The sequence below is a fragment of the Dasypus novemcinctus genome, chromosome 7 (assembly GCF_030445035.2).
Source record: "Dasypus novemcinctus isolate mDasNov1 chromosome 7, mDasNov1.1.hap2, whole genome shotgun sequence".
In the NCBI taxonomy this organism is placed as follows: Eukaryota; Metazoa; Chordata; class Mammalia; order Cingulata; family Dasypodidae; genus Dasypus; species Dasypus novemcinctus.
The window spans coordinates 72,233,528-72,259,746 of NC_080679.1; the positions used below are offsets into that span (position 1 = coordinate 72,233,528).

A 26,219-nucleotide genomic window follows, 5' to 3' on the forward strand; every position below is an offset into this window, starting at 1 on the left:
GCTAGAGAAAATTATGCTAAATGCTGATCAAATGTATTTTTAACCTATCATTGCAAATCAGATGTGCTCGCAACACTGTTACATGGTCCTATTCTAGTTCCCTAGTAAATTAACTTTTTTCTCTGGCAATATTGATTAGTATTTCTTCTCAAAATCACTAACATCTGCCTCCCCACCCAAAACCAAAGTAAAAACAAAACCAACCATCCAAATAAGTCAAAAGCTATGGACAGACAAACAAACCCCGCATAATTTACCTGGCCACTCTTAACTAATAGAGAAAATAGATAGAAACTGATGAGAGCTACCTCCACCACCAAATACATCAGATTAGCTCCATCTGAACTCAGTATAATGTCATCCCTATTGTATTTTGGAAGACTGGCCTTGATCCCAGCTTGGCTCATTCCTACCTTTATGCTCTGGATCCTATTGTACTCTGGTTGTGTAACGAATTTTGCTCCCATAGTTATCCCTTCCTGTAATTACCCTGTCATCGGTTTCCATTAGATATTTCCTGTTGGCATATAATCAAGCCTCAATACAACCTCCTGGGGAGGTAAAACCTAGCCTGATTCCACATTCCTTTTAAGCGACTCTCCATTTTTCTATCCCCTTCAAAATAAAGTTAAAAATTTTTTTTCTGTAGTTTCTTCCCCTATTAATTCCTTCTTAGACTGTTTAGCTTTTGTTCCCACTATTTTGCTGCAACGACTCATTTCCAAGTCACTAATGATCTGTCTTGCCAAAACCAGTAGTCAGTTCTCTTATCCCATTTGATCTCATTAACAGTATTGAAATAATTCAGTTATCCATTCTTTTTCCTCAAACACTGTCTGTAAGCTTCTTTGAAACATCTCACTGGTTATTTCCTTTTTAGTTTTATTTGCTTGCATCTGTACTGGAATTCTTTCCTTGACCTTCTTTTCTTTTCAGTAATTTGTTTAGGTCAGTGCTGTTTAATAGAACCTTTTTTGATGAAAATATTCTGTATCTGTGCTGTCTGATATGGCATCTGCTAGCCACATGTGACTATACAGTACTTGAAACATGGCTAGTGTGACAGGAACTGGATTTTAAATAGTATTTAATTTAAATACTTTAAATTTTTAATAACTCCATGTGATTAGTGACTACAGCATTGGATGGTGCTCACTCCCACAAATTCAAATACCACATATTCGTCAGTGACTCCCAAATTTTAGTCTGTAATCCAGGTCCTTCCCTTAGGTTCCAGGCTTGTATACCCAACTATGTCACTGACCTTTCTAGTTGGGGGCCCAGTAGGCATCTCACATTTAACATGGCAAAAACAATTATTGCTTCTTTTCTTTACCCCTGCTCTCCAACAACTGCTCCTCCTGCTTTTAATATTTCACCATTAGGTGTGATCACTGTGCATTTAAAAAATATAGATACTCCATGTTAGATTAAGGAAATTAAGATTATGGTATTGTTTTCAGTGATATTTAGCAATATGATAGATACTGTGAAGACAGAAAGAAGTTTAAAACAAATGATATGCTTTCCGATCTCAAGGAACTAACAAAGTAGTGAAAGATATAAGAAACCTTATTTCAAGAGTCCCTGTGAACATTTCTTTAGGAAATCAAAGGTTTGACTATTTTAACTTGCAAATAGCCAAATCAGGGTGTGGAGATATATATATTTTTAACGGTAGATCTATACGTTCATTAATGTTTGAATACATTAAATTTTTGAACAGTCATTGCTAAAGACATTTTAAGATGAAGGTTTGCAAGTACTCATATGCCAGAAATTGACAGATTTTCAAATTAACAAACCCACAGGGAGGATGGTGCTATTTTCCCTGACAAATTACTCATAACCACTGCTATCATCACTTGGTGTGGTTTCTACTTTTTGACTATTATGAATAATGCTGCTATGAATATTCATGTTTCTTTGAGGGCATATATTGTCATTTATCTTGGGTATATACCTAGAGTGGAGTTGCTAGATCATATAATAACTGATTAACATTAAAAATTTTTTTTAAAATTTATTTTTAACAGAAGTTGTGAACTTAAAAAACAATAATGCACATGCATGTGTAGAATTCCCACACAACACTCCTTCACCAGCACATCACACCATTACAGATTATGAGATAATATTATCAGACTCTTACCACTAACTGTGGTCCATAGTGTACATTTGGTGTGTTTTTTCCATACACCCTATTGTTTGCACAGTACATCTTTGGCATTGGATGCAAGAATATTACAGTATTGTTGTTAACTGTAGTCCATAGGTTACATTAATTGTATTTTTCCCATGCTTCTCTACTTTCCCACCACCTTGCAATAGTGACATACATCTATTCTAGTTCACAGAAGGACATTCTTGCATTTGTACTACCGACCACATTTCTTATCCACCTCTGGATTCACTGTGTTATTCAGTCCCTAGATTATTTTCTAACTTTCAATTGACATTTACATCCCTAGACTACCCTTTTCAGGCAAAATCTGATTTATAAACCAGCTGCTACTCACAATAATGTGCTACCATCAATTCTATCCATTTCCACACTTTTACAGTGAAAATAATTAAAACTTCTACATTCGTTAAGCACAATACTCCTTCTCGGCCCTCCTCTTATCATCTAATAACCTATGGTTATTATGTTTCAAAATAAATTTTTGCTTAATAATTATTTTGGGTGTCTTTATTTTTGAAAACTTAATTCATTTAAATGGGCATTGCATGTACATTTAAAGTAGAGTTCATAGGGAAGCGGACTTGGCCCAGTGGTTAGGGCGTCCGTCTACCACATGGGAGGTCCGCAGTTCAAACCCTGGGCTCCTTGACCAGTGTGGAGCTGGCCCATGTGCAGTGCTGATGCGCGCAAGGAGTGCCGTGCCACGCAGGGGTGCCCCACGCGTAGGGGAGCCCCACGTGTAAGGAGTGCGCCCGCCCGGTAAGGAGAGCTGCCCAGCGCAAAAGAAAGTGCAGCCTCCCAGGAATGGCACTGCACACATGGAGAGCTGATAGAACAAGATGACGCAAGAAAAAGAAACACAGATTCCCATGCTGCTGACAATGACAGAAGTGGACAAAGAAGATGATAAAGCAAATAGACAGAGAGAACAGACAACCGGGGCGGGGGATGGGGGGGAGAGGAGAGGGAAGAGAAATAAATAAATAAATCTTTAAAAAAAAAAGAGAGTTCATAAAAGATTGTCTTGCACTGTTATACAGTTTTTTCAGAATAAAGTCAGATATGTTGCATATATTTAAGCCTAACGTTATTGGTCTTCTATTTGCTTTTTGTTCTCTACTAGTTTTAGTTCCTTTGTTTCAAAGGTAAACCTAGTGGAGATTAAAGCAGAGGTTGGCAAACTACAGCTTGCAAGCCAAATCCTGCCCACTACCTTGTATACTCATCATCTAAGCATGGCTTTACCTTTTTAAAATGGTTAGTCCAAATAATAGTAAAAAAAAAAAAAATGCTAATATATTGTGACACATTTAAATTAAATGAAATTCAAATTTCAGTTTTTATTGGAGCACAGCCATACCTATTCATTATGGGTTATCTTTGGCTGCTTTCATTTTACAACAGCTGAATTGAGTAGTTGTGACAGAGACTTAGGTGATACTCATCACTTCACACTTTTGCGTGATGCACTTCAGATCACACTTATAACGACAACATTTCAAGTACCATGTGTATTGCTGTACTACAACAGTTGTATTGTTATTATTTACTATTATCAGTACATACCCATCATGTAAAAATAAGAACAGAAGAGAAAAATGGACCTCAAATGTTAGAGCATGATGGAGTGCAGACTGTTTTGTTATCAAACTGCGAAGCATTGTTTATTATGCAATGATATTATAACTGCACTTAAGAGAATACAGTATGTATTGACATTACCCTTCTAAGTACTTCCTATAATATTTCCAACTCACAGAAAAGGAATTGCCACAAAAATCAAAGTTTATAACAAAGTATCTTGTCATAGCAGAATTTCTTCAAAAAAATAAAAAGTAAATGAGATTTCAACCAAATAAATTTCTGAGAATCATAACCGTTTGATGAGCAAAGAAAGCCTTTTACCAAGGGTGAGTTAATTTGTGTTCAGTTGCAGCAGATGAAGAAAAGTATTCAGAGAAAATATACTCATTTAAGACAGTTAGCCTTTCAGTGAGAACAATTGCTTGAAGAGTTGAAGACATTGGGAACAAAATCAATAGTCAATTAAAAAACAAGGCAAATGGTTTTGAGTGATTTTCCTTGGCTCTTGATGAGTTGACAGATATTGCCAAAACTGCTCAATTGCTGCTCTTTATTTGAGGAATCACTGCTGAGCTTGAAGTGACAAAAGAATTAGCCCCTGTAAAAAGTTTGCATGGAATAGGCAAGAATATTTTTAAAGTTGAGAAAACACTGATTCATTACAACCTGAAATGAAACCTGCTAAGATGTATTAGAACAAATGGTGGTAAAAATATGTATGATATGTAAAAAGGCTTAGTTGGACAAATTTACAAAGCTTGTGAAAATGTAAGATATTTGTATTTATTCATGGTATTATTCAACAATAGGTACTTGTAGAAAATATTTGAATCTATCAAGTGTTATTGAACCGGGAAGCGGACAGCCCAGTGGTTAGGGCGTCCGTCTATTACATGGGAGGTCCGCGGTTCAAACCCCAGGTCTCCTTGACCCGTGTGGAGCTGGTTTTATTGAACCAATAGTGTCAATGGTGAATGAACTCTATACACTCTTGTGGACTTACACACTGTGAATTCTGTAAACTTTTACCAGAAATAGAAGTTGAACATCTTGCTTTGCTCTACCACACAGTGGTTTGATGGCTTAGCAGTGGTAATGTTTTGTTTTTTTAAAAAATATTTATTTATTTATTTCTCTCCCCTCCCCCCCTGCCCTGTTGTCTGTTCTCTGTGTCTATTTGCTGCGTGTTCTTCTTTGTCCACTTCAGTTGTGTCAGGGCCCAGGAATCTGTGTTTCTTTTTCTAGTGTCATCTTGTTGTGTCAGCTCTCCATGTGTGCGGTACCATTCCTGGGCAGGCTGCACTTTCTTTCGCGCTGGGCGGCTCTCCTTGCGGGGTGCACTCCTTGTGTGTCGGGCTCCCCTATGCGGGGGACACCCCTGTGTGGCAGGGCACTCCTTGCACGCATCAGCCCTGTGCATGGGCCAGCTCCACACGGGTCAAGGAGGCCTGAGGTTTGAACCGTGGACCTCCCATGTGGTAGACGGACACCCTAACCACTGGGCCAAGTCTGCTTCCCGGTAATGTTTTGCTATGATATTTTGAGCTCAGAGCTCAGACTGAAATTTTCCTGAATGAGAACCACCCTCAACCACTGTGATTAAACATTGAATGGCTTTAGAAATGTTTCTGATGAGCTTTGATAATGTTTCCTAATGAATTCAACTTAAAATTGCAAGGCAAAGCAGCACTTATATGTGAAATTATAGTGTGGTGAAGCCATTTAGAAAACAACTAACACTGTTTAAATACAGGTAATACAAAAAAGTAATTTAAGAAAAAGTTCTGTGAAAAGTTAAAGCAAGAAGCAAGACCTCCATTCACAGAGATTTAGAGCAGATACATTATCTGAACTCAAACTACATTTCTAGCAGCTTTTTACAGATTTTGATACAAGTGTAGAGGAAGTATCCAGATTTTAAAATCCATTCATCTCTATAGTTGAGCTTCCACTGGTCGTTGATTGGAAGTGATAAATTTGCAATGTAATGATATGTGAAAAGGCAAATATCAAGAGAAGAATCTAATAGAATTGTGTAAATCCCTTCCAAACAATGTACATGCACAATTAAAATAATTTGTTGATGGATTCATGTCAACATTTAGCAGTACCTATTTACATAAAAATGCATTTTCAAAGATGAAGTGCATAAAGTTTCACTACAGATCAGTGTGAAAAGATTAACATGTGCAATAAATTTTGGTGATAGGGAACACTAACTTTGAACCTTGATTGAGTGAAATGTTACACTCCTCTCTCCCTGCAAAATTCCATTTTCTTCATTAACAGATGTATATTATAAAAAATTGAACTCAATTTTTTAAAAATTTTGTCAGTTAAAGGTTTGTAGAAATTTGTTCTCTCTCGTTTTATTAGGACCTACATGATATCCTTGATTCTGCCTTTTGGCCTGCAAAGCCTATAGTATTTACTGGTGGGCCCTTTACAGAAAGTTTGCTGAACCCTGGGTTAAAGTTTGGCTGTTTGGCTTGGTCTTATCTAATTAAATCAGACAATGAACTAAAGATGACTATTCTCTTTAAAGATGTCCTCAGATTCTTTTTCCTTTAGTAATAAATCTACTAGCACATCAATGATTAATGTATTTTGAATAATTTTTAAATAGTAAAAGCACTTTTTATAATTTTGTATTAATTTTGTAATAATACACACAGACTAGGGTATTCATGTGTTTGCCACCCAAGAAATTTGATGAAATGATAATTTTTTAATTTATCAATTTAATTTAAAAGACTAAGTTAAAATTAATAATTAAATTCTACTTGATGCAAATGTTTAAATCATAAATCATACTCTATCTCCTTTCTAGCTAGAATAGTATTACTATTTGTATTAGTTAGATATTTCTAGAGAAAATGTAGAAATTGAAAATTTGTAAGGCAGGCTTGAGATTCATGGATAATATCCTTTGAAATCATTTTTGTGTTCACTATGCAAACCTAAATAAGCAGGCAAATCTTAGAAATGTTATATTTGAAAAATCATTAGTCTTCTCTTCCTAAGTCCTTCCTCAGATATAGTACTGTAGATTTTCTACTACTATTGTACTAATATTCAATATCTTGGTTAACTAACTTTATAAAATGTATAATGTACTTCTCTCCCTTACAAACAAAGAACAGTTTTATTACTAATGTATAAAAAGATTTTAAAATTAATTTTGGAAGTTAATATGAGCGGAGCGTTGAAAGGAGGAATTAACAATATTTCTGAAAATATTTTGAAAATATCTCTTTTTAAATTTGGGAAGGTTTTATATTATGTAAAATCCATTTATTTTTTCCCCCCTAAGTTGCTAGTAATATATAATATAGACAAAAATATGAAATATATACAAAGATTGAGATAATTTTTATCTCTACATATCAGTTAAATTTAGCGAAATCCTAAGATGAGAAAGTTTTCTTGGGAAACGGACTTGGCCCAGTGGTCAGGGCATCCGTCTACCACATGGGAGGTCCGCGGTTCAAACCCCAGGCCTCCTTGATCCGTGTGGAGTTGGCGCATGTGCAGTGCTGATGCGCGCAAGGAGTGCCCTGCCACGCAGGGGTGTCCCCCGCGTAGGGGAGCCCCACGTGCAAGGAGTACACCCCCTAAGGAGAGCCGCCTAGCATGAAAGAAAGTGCAGCCTGCCCAGGAATGGCGCCGCCCACACTTCCTGTGCTGCTGACGACAACAGAAGCGGACAAAGAAACAAGACGCAGCAAATAGACACCTAGAACAGACAACCGGGGGAGGGGGGGAATTAAATAAATAAATAAATCTTTAAAAAAAAAAAAGTTTTCTTGTGGTTGCTTAGTGTGTATAGCATTTCGCATGATTTTTTTCTTATATCTAAACATCTTAATACCTGATTTGCTTTGATTTAAATCTTGTTTTCTAGATGAAGCATTGGAAGATTTAAAATCCCAGAAGAAAAAAATAGTAAGTTAACCTTTATTTCAAGTTAATTTATATAAAGCTAATAAGTGAATAATGTTTATATGTTGTAAGTTAATGACTCTCTAAGGAACAAATACACTTTAGATAGCATTTCATGATGAAGTAAAATTATTAACATTTTTGCTAGTTAATAATGATTGATAGGAAAAAGTAGTTTAGATGGACTTTTGAGATTCTCAGAAGCTGTCAGATGGAGACCGAAAAGTAGGTAGATGAATTGTATTGGAGGACTAAATGAGGCAGAGAGGGTAAAAAGGTGGGTGCCCAGACTGATTATCAGAGCCCAAAAAGAATCAACCATCTACATATGTTGGTTCTTAGTTTTTCTTGACACTATAAAGCCAGGAGAGAGGAATCAAGAAGATTGGTTGTAATAGCAAATTCAACATGAAAAGGCTGAAGGAAGGGAGGGAGAGAGAGAAGGAGAGAGAGAAGTTTTTGCTTTAGTGACTTAAACTTTCTATCAGTAATTCTGATCTTATGGATATTTATTTTGGGACTAGTTATATATTCTCTGGATATGTTGGAAAGAAAGCCAAGATTAAAGTGGGAAGTGCCCTAGATGTTAGAGGTTGATACAAAATAGTTTATAATAAATGGATTGAACTTGGTTTTTTTATTTGGATTAAAATGATTTTTAAAATATTTGAATAATAATTGATAGTCAATATCATGTTATATGAGAATTTATTTAATGAAATGTAATGAGGTGCAAATGAGGAATTCAGTATATTTTAGTGTAAAATGTAAAAAGTAACAATTATATTTGAAACTAATAAAATTTAACTAGATTAAGTTGTTAAATTATTCTGTGAATTGGTAATAAAATCTTGGTTTTAAATAGCTGAAAAGTAAAGGAACTTTAATTCTTGAAGGATTTATCTCTTTTTTTTGGAGGCTTTTTTGTGTGCCTGTAATCATGTTTAAAAAAAACCCCCCCTTTTTTTTTTTTAAGGAGGCTTCAGATTACATAAATGTTTGTTATGATTTTAGGAGGTACTGGGGATTGAACCTGGGTCTTATTACATGGGAGGAGGTGCTCAACCACTTGAGCTACATCTGCTCCCCTTAGATTACAAAAATTTACATAAAAAATTTAGAGGATTCCCATATACCCCACCCTATTCCCCTCCCACACTGTTTCCCATTAACATCTTTCATTAGTGTGGTACATTTGTTACAACTGATGAACACATATTGAAGCATTGCTACTAACCATGGTTTGTTTTCTACATTACGGTTTACACGTTGTACCATACAGTTTTATAGGTTTTGACAAAACATAATAGCCTGTATCCATCATTGCAGTGTCATACAGAGCAATTCCAATGTCCCAAAAATGCCCCATGTTACATCTATTCTTCCCTCTCCTCCTTAGAACCTCTCGTGGCCACTACCTTTTTATCAATGATACAGATTTTTCCATTGCTAGAATAATAATGTCTCCTTTAGTCCATAGTTGCATTCCCTCATTATGTCTGTTAATTCCTCAGTGTTGAGTATTTTGGGATGGCGATGCCCACTCTGTTTCTGATTGAGAGGGGGCTTAGATCCCATGGGCAGGTGGGTGGAACTGTCTTGCTTATAGTTGTGGATTCTCTGTTTTTTTGGGATGGCGGTTGTCTGTCATCATCCTTTTGTTAGTTGTCCTGGCTGAGTCCAGTGAACTGGAGAGTAGGTATTACAAATCTTGCTGAGATTCAGGGCTCAACCAGCATATGAAAAGACTCAAGATTTAAGTTTCTGGGACATATATATTTAACAAGTATAGTGCTAATTATAGGTTGAAATAAAAGGGGCAGAAGAGCCATGTGTAGGAAAATTATGAGTCTATCTCTGTTACATTGGGGACCATGTATTACCCAGTAAGGCCCACTGACAGGGTGCTGAATTCCTGAGCTTGTCTTCCCTGCCTATAGTGTCCTGATGTGTCTAGGGCCCTTAGGAACCCCACTGTTTGAGGCACTGTTTACTGTGGCAATGAGATCCTACTGAGATGTGCATAAGTGTAACCTCTGGAATGACCTCCCAACTCACTTTGAAATCTCTTAGCCATAAAAACTCATTTGTGTTTGATATTCCCCCCTTTTGGTTAAAGTCTTTTTCCAAATGCATCACTAGTTAGTGCTTGGAAATAATCTCTCAGTGTCAGGGAGACTCATCCCTGGGAGTCATGTCCCACACTGGGGGGGAAGGTAGTGAGTTTATACTCTGAGTTTGGCTTAGAGAGAGACCAAATTTGAACAATAAGGAGGCATTCAGGAGGTAACTCAGGCAATATATAATTCTAGGCTAAGTTTCAATTTCACAAGAACAAGGTTCATAAGTACAAGCACCAGTATCAAGGACCAGGCATAATGGTCCATCCTCCTCTAGGTACTGCCCAAATACTTTGGATTTCTTGCTGCTTTATTAGAGAATATAGCAGGACTTCCCAGGATGGGAATTCATTATTCTTTTGGTTATTTTGTGGGTGAGGCTTCTTTAAGTATTCTCTGAGGTACTCATCAAAATTGCATTGGTTCCTCCCTCCCTACCCCAAAATTGCATTTGTTGTTTTGATGGTCAGAAACATAATAATATGCTCATTATATCATTATTATATTATTATATTTCTGGCATTCTGCACATTAAGAAGTGGCAAGAAATCCAAAGCAAAGGAATAACAGTGATGTCAGTAATGTAGAAGTTGTGACATGATTGGTTTGGTTTGCTGATGAGAATAAAAGAAGAACCTGGTAGTAGTGATAAGAGTAAAGCCCTGCTTTATACCAAAATGGAGAAATATTGTTTAAAATAGAAAAGACAAGGAAGAAAACAGAAGAAAAAATGAAAAAAAAAAAAAAACAAAACAGAAGAAAATAAGGGAATTTTTAAAAAGCAATTTTATTGAGATATATTCTTATACCATACAAGTCATCCAAAGTATACTTTCATTGGGTTTTAGTATAATCACAGAGTTGTCCATTCATCACCTCAATCAATATTAAAACATTTTCATTACTCCAAAAAGAAAAAAAATCTTATCCCTGAGCAGTTACCTTTCAATCCCTTTGTCCATCCCCTGCCATACTTGTATGCTAATCTAATTCCATCTGTATACATTTATTTATTTACATTTTATGTAAATAGAGTCAAACAATATACAATATTTGTGTCTGGTTTTTATCACTAATGATACTTCTTTCTCTTTTTTCTACAATTGATGAGAAAAATTATTATATTACTATTCATGGAGTCCATAGTTTGCTTTAGGTGCATTTTAACTCAGTAACCACCCTATTATTAACATCATGAAATATTAACACACACTTGTTCTGATTCATTGAACGTTCTTGTATTCATACTATTAAAACTCTCATTGTCTGCAACAGGATTTACTATGCTATACAGTCCCATGTTTCATCCTTTAGATTTTCTTCTAGTGATATACACAACCCTAATCTTTCCCTTTCAACCACAATCATACCCTAATATTGGTGCTGCTAACTACGTTCACTCTCATGTGCTTTCATCAGCTCTATCCAATTCCAAGCATTTACAATCAACTTTATTACCAATTCTGCAAATATTAAGCCACTGCTCCCCGTTCTCTATCCTCATTCTGTCTTCTGGTGACTAATCTTCTAGCTATCAACTCCATGACCTTGCTCATTGTATTTAGTTCATATTAGTGGTGTCATACAATATTTGTCCTTTTGTGTCTGGCTTTATACCTAATGGCATGACATGATGGAAAACAGAAGCTTAAAGAACGTGTGGTTGGGGAAAAACTCTCACTAGAGAAGAGAGCAGCTTGGGAGATTATGTGGAAGGGCATAATAGCTAAGCTATTACTTCTTTTTAAATAGCCCTTAAAATAATCACAACATAAAAGATGCTCTAAGAGTTTGACAGTTGGAAAATTCAGTTTAGGGGTCAATAGCTTTGTATATCTAAATTGTTCATGAGGCATCAATTTACGGAATAGTTCAGTATAGCATTTCTCTAGCTATATGGTTATACAAAAATGAGGTGGCTCTAACTCAACTTGTTAATTAAGGAACACAGTTTGTATTGACTTGCCTGTTGGTTCTACTGGGATCCAATCTTTGGCCTTTACTGCTCAAGCCCTTATCAGAGATGCTTTGTTAGAGTATACTTTGTTTAGGACAGTAAATAATAAGGGTGAATTAGTAAGAAGTGCAGTGCTAGCTGATGATTGTATTGTTAGTGAGAGGAAAAAGAAGGGGCATTACTTTTGAGCAAAAGCTAAATGTAATAAAAACTGATTGGTTCAGTGTTATATTTAGAGTTTTAAGGATACTTTTATGTTGAAATGCCTGCAGGATAAATAACCGACTTTATTCTAGAATTATCCAACCCATAAACTTTCCCTTTCATTCACAGAAATTAATACAAGTTTTATTTATTACTTGATATTTTATTAAGGGTGGTTTATTATGTTTGTACCTCCTTCATCTGAGTAGTGTAATTTGTGATGATAAATTATCAATTGATTAAAAAGTTAAATAATTCTTTACCTAGAAGGTAAATTAATAGTATCTTACTCTTTTTTTGTGTGTTTAAAAAAACATTTTTATTTTAGTAACATATATACAACCTAAAAATTGCCCCTTTAATACATTCAGTTATATAATCCATTGGTATTAATTACACTTACAATGTTGTGTAGCTATCACCATCATCCATTATCACATCTTTTTCATCACCCCCAATAGAAATTCTGTACCAATTAAGCTTTAATTTCCCCTTCCCTAATTCTCTCCAGCCACTGGTAACCTGTAATCTACTTTCTGACTCAAATTTTGCTTATTCTAATTGTTTTGTATCTGTGAGATCATACAATGTTTGTCTTTTTGTGTATGTTTTTCTTCCCTCAACATGATGTTTTCAAGTTATTCCCATTGTTGCATGTATCAGAACTTCATTCCTTTTCATGGCTGCATAACATTCCATTTTAATACGTTTATGTCACACTTTGCTTATCCATGAACAATTGGGTTGCTTCCATCTTTTGGCAATTGTGAATAATGCCTCTGTGAACATCAGTGCACACATACCTATTCTAGTCTCTGCTTTCAATTTGGGTTTACCTAGAAAAGGGATTGCAATATGGTAATTCTATACTTAATTTTCTAAAGAACCACCCATCTCTTTTTCACAGTGGGTGTACACCATTTCACATTCCCAACAACAACGAATGAGTGTTCCTATTTCTCCATATCTTCTCTAACGTGCTATTTTTTGTTTTTTAATAGTAGCCATTCTAGTGGGTGTGAAATGATGTCTCCTTGTGGTTTTGATTTGTATTTCCCTGATGGCTAATGATGATTTGCTTCTGGCCATTTGTATATCTTCTTTGGAGAAATGTGTATTCAAGAGTTTTGACCATTTTTTTGATTGGCCTGTCTTTTTGTTATTGAGTTGTAGGATAGTTTTAGGATAGATAGATTCTGGAAAGTAAGTCCTTGTCAAATATGTGTTCAAATATCTTCTCCCATTATGTATATTGTCTATTTACTTTATTAATGAAATCCTTTGCACAAAATTTTAAAATTTTGACTATGTTCCATTTATCTGTTTTTTCTTTTGTTGTTTGTGCTTTTGTGTAGGGTCTAAGAAACCATTGCCTATCACAAGATCCTGAAGATGCTTCCTTACATTTTCTTCTAGGAATTTTATAGTTCTGGTTCTCATATTTAGGTCTTTGATCCATTTTGAGTTAATTTTTATATATGGTGTGTGGAATAGACATTCTTCTTTTTTTGACATATGGCTATCCCATTTTCCTGGCCCATTTGCTTGAGAGACTGTTCTTTCCAAATTGAGTGGACTTGGCAACCTTGTCAAAATTCAGTTGGCCAAAATGTAAGGGTTGATTTCTGAGCTTTCGTTTCAATTCCATTGGTCTATGCGTCTGCCCTTGTGCCTGTACCATGCAGTTTTGACCGTTGTAGCTTGTGTAATAAGTTTTAAAATTAGGAAATGTGTTCTCCAACTTTGTTATTCTTTTAAAAGATTTTTCTTTTAAAACTATTCAGGACCCCTTAATCTTCCAACCAAATAAATTTGATGGTTAGTGTTTCTGTTTCTACAAAGAAGGCTGTTAGAATTGTGATAGGGATTGTGTTGAATCTCTAAATCCTTTTGGGGTGGCGGACTTGGCCCAGTGGTTAGGGCATCTGTCTACCACATGGGAGGTCCGCGGTTCAAACCCCGGGCCTCCTCGACCCGTGTGGAGCTGGCCCATGTGCAGTGCTGATGCGTGCAAGGAGTGCCCTGCCACGTAGGGGTGTCCCCCGCATAGGGGAGCCCCACGCGCAAGGAATGCACCCTGTAAAGAGAGCCGCCTAGTGCGAAAGAAAGTGCAGCCTGCCCAGGAATGGCGCTGCACACACAGAGAGCTGACACAACAAAAAGAAACACAGATTCCTGTGCTGCTGACAACAACAGAAGCGAACAAAGAAGACACAGCAATAAACACAGAGAACAGACAACCTGGGTAGGGGGTGGGGAGGGGAGAAAAATAAATAAATAAATCTTTAAAAAAAATACTTTTGGGTAGAATTGTCATCTTGATAATATTTAGTCTTCCAATCCATGAGCATGGAATGTCCTTCCTTTTATTTAGGTCTTCTGTGATTTCTTTTAGCAACATTTTTAGTTTTCTGTGTACAAGTCATTGTATCCTTTGTTAAATTTATTTCTAGATAGTTCAGTCTAAGCCCTCACTTGACATAGGTGTGCAATGGACACAACCAATCCAATGTCCACAGAGAAAATGTGGAATGGGTGTGGGAACGGTAGCCATGGGGGCTGCTGGGTGTGGGGAACGGGAGGAAGAGATGAGATGTGGAGGCGTTTTCGGGACGTGGAGTTGTCCTGGATAGTGCTTCACGGACAATTACGGGACACTGTAGATCCCCCCAGGGCCCACTGGATGGAACGTGAGAGAGTCTGGGCTATGATGTGGACCATTGACTATGGGGTGCAGTGATGTTCAGAGATGAACTTACCAGGTGCAATGGATGTATCACGATGATGGGAGAGAGTGTTGCTGTGGGGGGAGTGGGGGGCGGGGGCGGTGGGGTTGAATGGGACCTCATATATTTTTTTAATGTAATTAAAAAATCATAATAATAAATAAATATTAAAAAAAAAATAAATGTAATTTTTTTTCTGATTTCCCCTTCTTATTGTTCATTACTAGTATGTAAAAACACTACTGATTTTTGTGTATTGCTCTTGTATCCCATTGCTTTGCTGAATTTTTTTTCTTTCTCTTTTTCTCTCTCTTACTCCCTCCCTTTCTTTCTTTTTAAAGAAATGCATTTTATTTTTTTCTCCCTCCCCCTCCCCTCCTTTTCCTCTCCCCTCCCCTCTCCCTCCCCTCCTCCTCCCCTCCCCTCCCTCTGTTGTTTTTGCTGTGTCCATTGCTGTGTGGTCTTCTGTGTCTATTTCTCTTTTTGTCTTCCCGTCTTGTCTTTCTTCTCTAGTATTCACCAGGATTCAGTCCTGGGGAACTCTGATGTGGAGAGAGGTTTCCTGTCAATTGCTCCATCTCAGTTCCTGGTCTCTGCTGTGTTTCACCTTGACTCTTCCCTTTGTCTCTCTTTTGTTGTGTCATCATCTTGCTGTATGACTCACTTGCGCAGGCACTGGCTTACCCCGCAGGTACTTGGCTTGCCGCGTGAGTACTGGGTTGCCATGTGGGCGCTTGCGTGGGCACTCAGCTTGCCATGTGGGCACTTGGCCCACCTCATGTGCACTCGGCTTGCCACATGGGCACTTGCTTGCCATGTGGATGCTCAGCTTGCCATGTGGGCACTTGGCTCACCACGTGGGCACTGACTAACCACATGGGCACTTGGCTCACCATGTGGGCACTTGGCTCACTGTGTGGGCACTCAGTTACCATGCAGGTACGCAGCTCACTGTGTGGGCACTCGGCTCGCCACGCAGGCATGGCTCGCTGTGCAGGCATACTTTCTCTTCTTTTTCACCACGAGGCCCCAAGGATTGAACCAGGGTCTTCTCATATGGTAGGCGGAGGCCTTATCACTTGAGCCATCTGCTGCTTCCCCTGAATTCTTTGTTAATTCTAATAGCTTTGTTTTGGGTTTTTCAGTATTTTCTGTATATAGGATCATGTTATCTGCAAATGGTGAAAATTTCATTTCATCCTTTCTGATTTGGGTGCCTTTTATTTCTTTTGCCTAATGCTCTAGCTAGAATTATCTTACAATGCTTTTAATCTTAGGAGCTTAGAATAAATACTTATTAAAATAAAGCTAGGAATTTATCTTATTTATCTAAAAATTTCCTAAGTCTGGATATGTACATTTTTTACTAATATTTTGTGATCCTTTGAAAAAACTCCCCACTACCCCCCAATAGCTGAAAATCCATGCCATAGATAATCCGTCTATATCCATGAGCATCCCATCAAAAAGGTTCAAGATCCATCAAAATAGATGAGTCAGGTGCTCAGGGCGGCTCCAGGAGCCATGGCCTTTACTCTGTACTTGCTACTGCAGGTGGCCCTGCTCTGTGTTAATGCCATCACCATACTGCACAAGGAGCACTTCCTCTAGAACACTGGATGGGGAACAGACCAGGAATTGGTGGATTCAGAGAGGAGCCAGAAATTAAATCTCAGCTAATAAACCTTACTCGATCTGTAAGAAGCATGATGAAAATGCCATTGATAAGAATCAACTCAATTGCAGTTGTATTGCTTTTTATTATCTGGGTGAAGATCCAGGGGGAAATTGAGACTTGGAAGAAGAGATGGAAGCAGAAGTTAATACTTCAGTCATTATTGGAATATAGTTATTTTAGCTGGCCAGTCTTGCTCTTGACAAATGTAAAACTGACAATAAAATAAGAGTCCTATTAATCTGATTTTTAAAAAATGTTGCCCTTGTACTTTTATTACAAAAAGATCAGATTAATACAACAGAGGCAGTAACTATTCAGATGTGAGATACATTTTATTGCTGGCTGTTAATAATAGTCCATGCTGTGGTAAAGATAGTTAAAAAGGAACAAGACTATCACATCTATGTAATAGAGAATTTTTCTTTCTCACTTCTCAGGAACAAGTTTGTTGTTATTGTTATTGTTGACCTCAGAATTTTTAACGTATTTTTATGACTTAACTATGATGTAAGAATGATTATCCCCCTAAATAAAATTTGAAGCATTTTAAAACTAATTGTTACATATAAAATGATAAATAGGTAATTTTAAACATTTTAAAAAAAGATTTATGTTTTTATTTATTTCTCTACCACCACCCCCCCCCCTTTGTCTGCTCTCTGTGTCCATTTGCTGTGTGTTCTTCTGTGACCCCTTCTATCCTTATCAGTGGCACCGGGAATCTGGGTTTCTCTTTGTTGCATCATCTTGTTGTGTCAGCTCTCCGTGTGTGTGGCACCATTCCTGGGCAGGCTGCACTTTCTTTCACGCTGGGCAGCTCTATGTATGGTGTACACTCCTTGCACATGGGGCTCCCCTACGCAGGACACCCCTGCGTGGCACGGCACTCCTTACGCACATCAGCGCTGGGCATGGGCCAGCTCCACACGGGTCAAAGAGGCTCAGGGTTTGAACCGTGGACCTCCCATGTGGTAGGTGGATGCCCTATCCATTGGGCCAAGTCTGCTTCCCTTTAAACATTTTGGTTAACTATTTTGGCTATATATTGTCTCAGCTTTGGAAAAGTCAAGTTTATAGTGACAATTGAGGAGCAGTACTCTCTAATTTCAGGGAAAATTCTAATTTTGTAAGTCAACCACATGACGATTGTGTTTTTGTTTTAAGTTCTTTCATGCCTTTGTTATTTTATTGATTTGCTTGAACATGTTTTCATTGATAGAAAAATATGTGTAGAAAAGTTTGTGTCCTTTTTACAATGATGACTTTTAAAAATCAGTATAAATGTAAACCTACAAGAGCAGTCCTAAACAGTCACAATTAAACTTCATTGTGTAAAAAGGCTGTGTTTATTGTGAAGGATTTACCACGCAAAAAAATCAATGTTTCTCTTTTCTTGGTAGAAACATTAAGGTGTTTGAGTTTAATTCTTTGTTCTGTCTGATAATAGAACATTTATGCTGGATAAGTTGTTTTGTTTTTGTTTTTATGTCTTAGACCATCTTGTGAAGTTATTTGCTCATCCCATAATACAATTTTGTGCAAAAAGTTTAAAACTAAAAAAAAAAAAAAAAAAGAAGATGAGTCAGAAGGACCTCTTTACGTGGCTGCATGAAAATTCCATGCTTTTTCCAGAATAGTGTTTCTATGTGGTATTTCCTTTCTGGCATTTATCAGGAAATTTACTTTTTTCTGAACCTTGAAAAAAATCAGTTGGGAAATTGGGAATATGGGAAAATTATAATTCTCTGAGAATTAAAGATCAACAATCAACTACAGATTTTACTCGTTCAAAGGAAAGAGTAAGGAAGGAAAGGAAGAGGGTAACATTGACATGCTAAGCTGCTGGTTAATGTTGACATGTCTGGGAATGCAACAGGAGCATATAGAAGAGAGAGGTGGTCACAATCTAATCAGTCTTGCTTTTGTGGCCCTGTCTCTTATTAATGGTGAGTCATTCTTGCAAGTAAATATTAATAAATTTATAAGCACTGTATCTTAGTATACGTTACACAAATCCTATGAATGATATTCTAAGAAATAACAAGTTTTAGATGTGGAAACCCTTAAATTGGCAATTTTAGCATGTGATTCTTTGTAGGGCTGTTAACCTTACTAGAAGATACAGATGTTACAATTTGGGATACATTTTGGATTTGTGTTTCCTAGTAATGTTTAGTGTTGGATGACTTTTCTTGTGCTTGGGTGTTCACTATAGGCTACAAATTTTGCAAGTACTTTAATAGAAGAAATACATGGAGAAAAGATGTCTGGGGAGTGGATATAGCTCAAGTGCTTGAGTGCCTGCTTCTCAAATATGAGGTCCTGAGTTCAATTCCTGGTACCTCCTAAAACAAAACAAACAAATGAAAAAAACAACTCTCATTGGGGAGCGGATATAGCTCAGTGGTTGAATGCCTGCTTCCCATGTATGAGGTCCTGGGTTCAATTTCTGGTACATTCTTAAAAAAAAAAAATATATATATATATATATATATATATATATATATGTCTTTTATTGTGGAATATTTGAATATAGAATTAGAAAATAATATAAAATCTCAGTTAATAAAAGGAATATCCATTTCAGTAGCAAAACCAAAATCAGGGTAAGGAGGCAATATTTTCATTAGTATAAAAGGATTAGCTTATATGATGCCACATGTACCTTACTGCTCTGAAAATGTTTATGGAAACACTTGATTTGATCAAAGTCAGTGCAAATGAAGAAATTTTTCTACATCTGGAGTATTTGTCACAAAACAAAGATCAACTATATTGGAGAGGGCAATTAAAGCTTTGTGTTTTAAAGTTTTAGTTCAGAATAAAAGCCTGGAACAAGCTCAAAAATTTTTTTTTTATTTCAAGAATAGAATTTAAATATTAAATATTTGTAGGACTATCTTTTAAAATTTAAAATGATTTTTGTGACATTTCTTTTGTATTAATATTCCCTTTTAATGTTTTTTAAGATCAAATGTCAATGTCTTGTAGAAATACATTTTATGTTATTGAAGTATAAAATATTATTGATTCATAGTAGCTAACTATATTTATTATTGTATCTTTTAAAACTTAAAACAATGCAAACTTTTTGTGTAATCCTATTACAGAAATATGATTCACACTTTGTTATATCACTCATTATTTAACATACATAAAGTATTATGAAAAATACAGTATGACTTATAATCTAGGGAATTTTCAAGAACTCCAATTCCTCATTTGCAGTTCTTGAGATTAATATGTCATGTATTTGGAAACACTATTTGTTTGAGATCCATTCTGAATAATTGAGGTGCAATTTAAGATTATGTATTATTCTGTTAGACACTTTGGATTTTTTTTCTACATTATTTTATTTAAATTGCACTATAATGCTATGAAAAAAGTATTAAGACATCTGCTTACAAAAGAAGAAACTAAAGATAATAAACTTACTCAAGGTTTTTCTAGCTAATTAAGAATGGAGATGTGTTTTGAACCCAGGTCTTTCTTCAAAATTTCAAGTTCACTTTCTTTCCACTGATCAGAATATCTCTCCATTTAAAACAAGTTACTCACTTAACATGTATGGATAAGATGCTAGGTAGAGTTTTATAAAGTGAAATTTTTTTGTGAGAAGTAAATGCAAAAGAAAATAATGGATTTGTATCTTTTAGTATTTTCTTTATGAATTTATTTAAGATACTTTATAGTGCAAACACATGTACAGACGTTCACACTATGAGTTTTTGCTGAATGATATACCAGGTATTTCAGTCATTTGACAAAGTAGCATTTTGGTTTGAGTTTTGTGCCTTAGTGTAAAGATCACAGTCATACTGAATACTTTTTTAAAAAAAATCTAACAATAGTCTTAGTCTAGAGCTGTGTGGTCCAAATCAAAACCCAGTAGCCCTAAATAATTTTAATAAAAAAAAAACAAAAAAAACAAAAAAAACCCACAAAAAACCCAGTAGCCACATGTGACTATTTAAATTACCTGATTTAAGTGAAGTAAAAAATTTAGTTCCCCAGTTGCACAAGCCATATTTTAAGTGTTCATTTGTCATGTATGGCTCAGTGGCTACTCTTATTATAATAGAACATTTTCATTGTTACAGAAACTTATATTGTACAACAGTGGTCTAAAACATCAAAAGTCTGTTTTTTATAGATAAGGAATTCAGTTCTTAGGAGCTGATATTCCACATAGATTGTGTTGATTTGGGAATATATTCTAGCATCCCCAGTCCCAGTTTTTCTCAGCTTTGTAGTGATATTACAAACATTTCTTTTTAATGAGAAAACTAAACTTGCTTATTTTGAATATTCTTCACAATTTTTAAATAATTAGGAAATATTTTTATTTTACTAAACCAAGATTAATGAATCATTCATCTAAACACTTAGCTTCTTAAATATTGATTTAAGTGTTTAATGAGAAATCTATTAACTGCTATTGTGGCAGCATATTTTTAACTTGGTAAATGTGTTCTGGCTTGCTTTTTTAAATAAATGTCCTTTAGAATGAATATGACATATAATGAATCTAAGTGGCTATAAGTGGTCACTGAGAAGGGAAAGGTTTAGTTCCAGTTTTTTCAGAGGAATTTTATCCATGTTACACATTAGCTATTTGTCATAACTATGACTATCTTGTAGTAAAGTTAAACTTTTTCCGATGTTGAGCCATAACTGCTGAAAGATGATACTTTACTAGTGATTACTTTTAAAATTAAACCCATGTATTAAGGCTATAACATCACTTGAGTGTATTGTAAATAAAGTGCTAGAACAATGAAGTTTTAAAATTACAGTCCCTAGTATGAGCTTAGAACTCAATACAATTTTTACTTATATTCTTACTGTGTTTGTTTTTTTCCTTTAATGTTTGAATCTAAGCAAAAAAGGGGGAGCTTTAGTTTTTAAAGTCATTTGAGCAAATTCCATGGCTGTTCTCCCAGTTAGTGAGTTTTCATTGCATTTGCAGCAAGCTAATTGCTTCTGCTAATAAATAATCTAAAATCGATGCTGACAGCAGTTAATTGGCACAGAGATTTTATTTTGTAAAGCTCTAGGCTAACGACCTTCTTTAAATTAATAGCATTAAGTGCTATGAGGAAATAAATCTGAGGAATTGCCTGTCATTTGCTTGTCATGTCTAATAACTTCCAATAATGATAGCTGATAGATTTTTGCACATTCCATTATTGAAGTTGGTGCATGTAATTATTCTCCTCATTATATGTAAACAATTAGCAATATTTGGTATTTCCTTGCAGTAAAGCTGTTAAATACAAGTACATATTAGGGGTTAGAAGCCATTTTAAAATCTGGATTTTAATTATTTGAATGTAGGAAGTCTTTAATTCTAACTGGATGTAGTATGCGCTATTTGTTTTAAGCCTTGAACTGGAATACTTTTTGAATAGGACTGAAAATAAGTACTATGTGTGTTTGAAAATGTTACAATTTGTGGAAATTTTGGTTTGTAGCTTGAAGAAGTCATGGAAAAAGAAACTTATAAGACGGCTAAATTAATTCTTGAAAGGTTTGATCCAGACTCAAAGAAAACAAAAGTAAGTCTGATATCACTACTATTTTATTATAAATTACACATTGTAATAGGTCACTGGAATAACATTATTGTAATTGACAGGAGTTGGAGCCACCATCTGCTGGAGCAGCTGTAACTGCAAGACCTGGACAAGGTAAATAACTTTGTAGAAACTGCTGCTGCTGTTGGAAAGATCCATATTTACCCAAGTGAGTTCAAAAGTGTGATGGAGGTGTGTTAAAAACTTATGTAGAATGCTTTTGTATTAATTCAGATTTGGTTATTTGAGATATATCTTGGGATGGTTGGCAGTAATTTTATGGGAATATATTGATAAGTGATGATGTTAAATACCTTTTGAGATGAAATATATAATTGGCTTTAATTCTTTTGAAATATAAGTAATTTCACCAACATTTCATAAGGTATTTCTCTTATATAAGAATCTCTTGGAATATTTCTTATGAAATTCCTTATATTTTTATGACTTACTTTTGAGGAATTAAATCAAGATTTTTGTAAAATTTGAAGTTTCATCTAAAATAACATGTTTATTTGGGTAGAGAATAAAATGATTTAGAAATAAGAAAAAAGAAAATTGAATTACTACTATATAGTAATGCTAACTCTTTCTTTTTGAGGTTGCATTGCCAGATTGCTAATGATGCCATCACATTGTATCATTAAATATTATACAGATTTTAAAAAGTCATTATTTTATGTGCTTCCAAGACTGGCAAATGAAAAAATATTTTTGAGTTTGCATTGGCTTCCCTCTTTGTTATTTTCTCTAGAATAATAATATAGTAGTCTTTTGTTACAACACAGAATATACTTTTTAAAAAAATTACCTTCCATTCTTTACAAATCATTAGAATTGTAAACTGGTTTATAAAGTTAGGATGACACTTAAAACTTTGAAAAGAAAATTCTTTTATAAAGTCCTTTAAAGATGAATACTAAGAAAGCCATAATAGTTTTAGGTTTTCTAATTGGCAGGGCTATCTGGGAAAACATCTCCTTTTAGTCTGCTCTTGGATAAAAATAACCGTTTACATATGATAAAAATATATAAATCAGTAAGTACACACACACACACTTACAAGGAAACTCCTACTTTTATAATCAGCTTAAAATTTTCTAGAATGTATACCTTATCCCAGCAATTATTAAAAAAGTTTTTAGTCCTATAGACCAGGTTTGTTTGTTTATTTATTTATTTGTTTGTTTGTTTATTTATTTATTTATTTCTCTATTTCTCTCCTCTTCCCCCCCAACCCCGGTTGGTTGTCTGTTCTCTGGGTCTATTTGCTGCATCTTCTTTGTCCGCTCCTGTTGTCGTCAGCGGCACGGGAATCTGTGTTTTCTTTTCATTTGGTCATCTTGTTGTGTCAGCTCTCCGTGTGTGCGGCACCATTCCTGGGCAGGCTGCACTCTCTTTCACGCTGGGCGGCGCTCCTTATGGGGCGCACTCCTTGCGCGTGGTGCTCCCCTACGTGGGGGACACCCCTGCGTGGGGGGGCACTCCTTGTGCGCATCAGCACTGTGCATGGGCCAGCTCCACACGGGTCAAGGAGGCCTGGGGTTTGAACCACGGACCTCCCATGTGGTAGAAGGACGCCCTAACCACTGGGCCAAGTCTGCCGCCTGGTTTCTATAATTTTGACAGCTTTTTATATTTCTGTATTCAGATTCAGAAATCCTTTTAAAATAATCTTGTGCATATATATTTTAAAAGGCTCTAATGTATGAATACTTTCCAATTAAGTTTTTAAAGTTGTTTTAGAATGTATAACTAATTGCCTTAGGACAATCTTATAGAACTTCACATACAACTTACTATATGCTTAAACATCCTGGAAATCAAGCAAAATGTTGAGAACTATAATCATTTCTCCTGAAGAACAGAAAAATTTATTTTTTTCCTTTTCTGGGATAGGAAAGTCTTATGATGACAACATTCAGCATATACTGAGCATCTGGCCACTGTGATGTCCCAAGCAATGTAATACCTTTGCTTATTTTCTTAATTCTCTAAATTTTGTTTCTTTCAAGGCCCAGAGAAATAGGAAGTAGGCATTTAATTGGGAATTTTTGTCCTGAGTAGGGCTGAGTCAATTTTATAATAAATTTCTTGGCATCCTCCCACCTAAATAAGTTTCATACTTTTTGAGAATTGTACATTGATTTTGTTGTTTAATTTAATCCTTTTGAAGGTATTTTAGATTCATAGAAGTTTTAAAGGTACTAAGGTATTAATTTTACTTCTGTTTATTTAAGTTCTGTATTTCTATGTGTTTGTTGTCGAGTCTTTCTTTGTTGAACCACTGTTTTTCCTTTTTTTTTTTCTTTTTGAGTTCAGTCTGTCCCTGAAAAAAATATGAAAGGGGGTTTGTTTGCATATATATATGGCCCTTGAATGGATTTGCTCTCCAAATTGAATCTAATTGTAGTGTCTAATTTTAATAGCTCTCTTGAATTTTGCTGTAGCAATTTGATATTATTGATGAATTCCAAAAAGAAATATTCGATTATGTTTATAAACTGATCTTTTCCTCTGGGTATATTAGATTATATTGGATTCAGTCTTCTGTCAGTCCGGCATTGAGTACCCGCCCCTTGGTGGGTGGGGACTTGCAGATAAAAGGCATGGCAAAGGACAGAATTGAGGGTTCTTAATGTTGGAGTTTTGATGTTGGAGTCTGATGCTAAAGCCTTAAGATGAAGCCCCGGGAAGTAAGCTCACAGAGGAAAAGACGCTGGAAGGGAGGAACCTGGGAAGCCTGAACCCTCGCAGTTGTTGACTCCATCTTGCTTCAGCACATGAGAATAGACTTTGGTGAGGGAAGTAACTTATGCTTTATGGCCTGGTGTCTGTAAGCGCCCACCCCAAATAAATACCCTTTATAAAAACCAACCAATTTCTGGTATTTTGCATCAGCACCCCTTTGGCTGACTAATACAGAATTTGGTGCTGAGGAGTGGGGAAGTGCTTTTGCCAAAATGCTGGAACAGTTTTATAAATGGGTAAGGGATATTTTTTGGAGGAATTGTGAGATGCTTAGAAGAAAAGACTTACAGTGCTTTGAAGAGACTGTTGATAGCAATATGGATACTAAAGAGACTTTTCATGATGCCTTAGAAGTAAACTATTATTGGAAATTGGAGGAAAGGCGATCCATGTTTTACAGTTGCAGAGAACTTAGGAAGATTAACTCCTGGTGCTTTATGAAAGGTGGAATTTGAAAATGGTGAGCCTGGGTATTTAGCTGAAGAAATTTCCAAAGTAAACCCAAAGAATGTGGCTTGGTTTCTGCTTGCAGCTTATAGCAAAATGCTAGATGAGAGAGAGATGCTGAGGACTGAACTATTGGGTACAAAGAAAACAGAAACTGATTCTGGAAATTCCAAGCCTCTGGAAATCAAGGTCCTAGATAAAAGTACCCCATTAGAGGGTTTAACTAAACTTGGAACTTGTAAATCAGGATTGAAGATGCAGTTTTGTCAGAAAGACTTGTGGGAAGTCTTACTGTCTGATTGCTTGGACCCCTGCTTTCTGCATGCTAAACCAACAGACTTTTTGAGAGAGCTGTATGAACAAAACCACTGTCAGCCTGGAATAAAAAGCCACATGGAAAGGAGAGATTGAAGGAGAAACAGCTTTAGGAGGCAAACCATGGAAGCTGAGATCTGGAATTAGGACATCACCTTGGGCCAAGAGAGGAACCTCACCCATGTGTACAGAGAGGGTGAGTTTGCGCTGTTGAAGAGGGCGGATGTTCCTATCCAGTGTTCTGGGAGAGTTTTGCTGTCCCAGTGTATGGAGAGGGTGGATCATATTCCCCAAGGATTAGGGCGGTTAAGGTTGGCACCCTACAGGTCTGAAAGGGGTGGACCTGTCCCCCAAAGGTTAGTAAAGGCCAGGTGCTCAACTCGTTGCTCTGAGAGGATTGAGCCTGAATGCCAAGGTTAGGGAGAATGTCTTCACATCACTGTACGAGGGGGTTTAAGACTCTAACCCAAAGATTGGGTAAGGTGTGGCAATCACCCCAACACTCTTGGAGGGAGAGATCTGGAGCTTGGTCGACACCCAGATGCTTGATGAGGGTGGAACCAAAAAAATGGCCATTGGGCAAACCTGTGGAAAGGGTGGGTTCCCATAAGACCCCAAGGAGAAGAAACCATCTTCTTAAGAAAGACTCTTAGACTTTGAAATAGAACAGAGGATTCCCTGGAGGTCTGCTGAACTGTAAAGAAACTGTGACTCATGTTTCCTTCCCAATT

General features: G+C 36.0%; 1 protein-coding gene across 3 annotated transcripts in view; it reads left to right on the forward strand.

Annotated features, from left to right (window-relative positions):
* Window positions 1-26,219, forward strand: part of LNPK (lunapark, ER junction formation factor) — a 96,533-nt gene that overhangs the window by 18,578 nt on the left and 51,736 nt on the right. For all 3 annotated transcript variants that reach the window (XM_058300612.2, XM_058300613.1, XM_071216245.1), the window contains exons 6-8: window positions 7,674-7,714; window positions 21,874-21,957; window positions 22,038-22,089. In XM_058300612.2, the coding sequence (XP_058156595.1) occupies window positions 7,674-7,714; window positions 21,874-21,957; window positions 22,038-22,089 (177 nt within the window). The remainder of the gene's footprint in view (window positions 1-7,673; window positions 7,715-21,873; window positions 21,958-22,037; window positions 22,090-26,219) is intronic.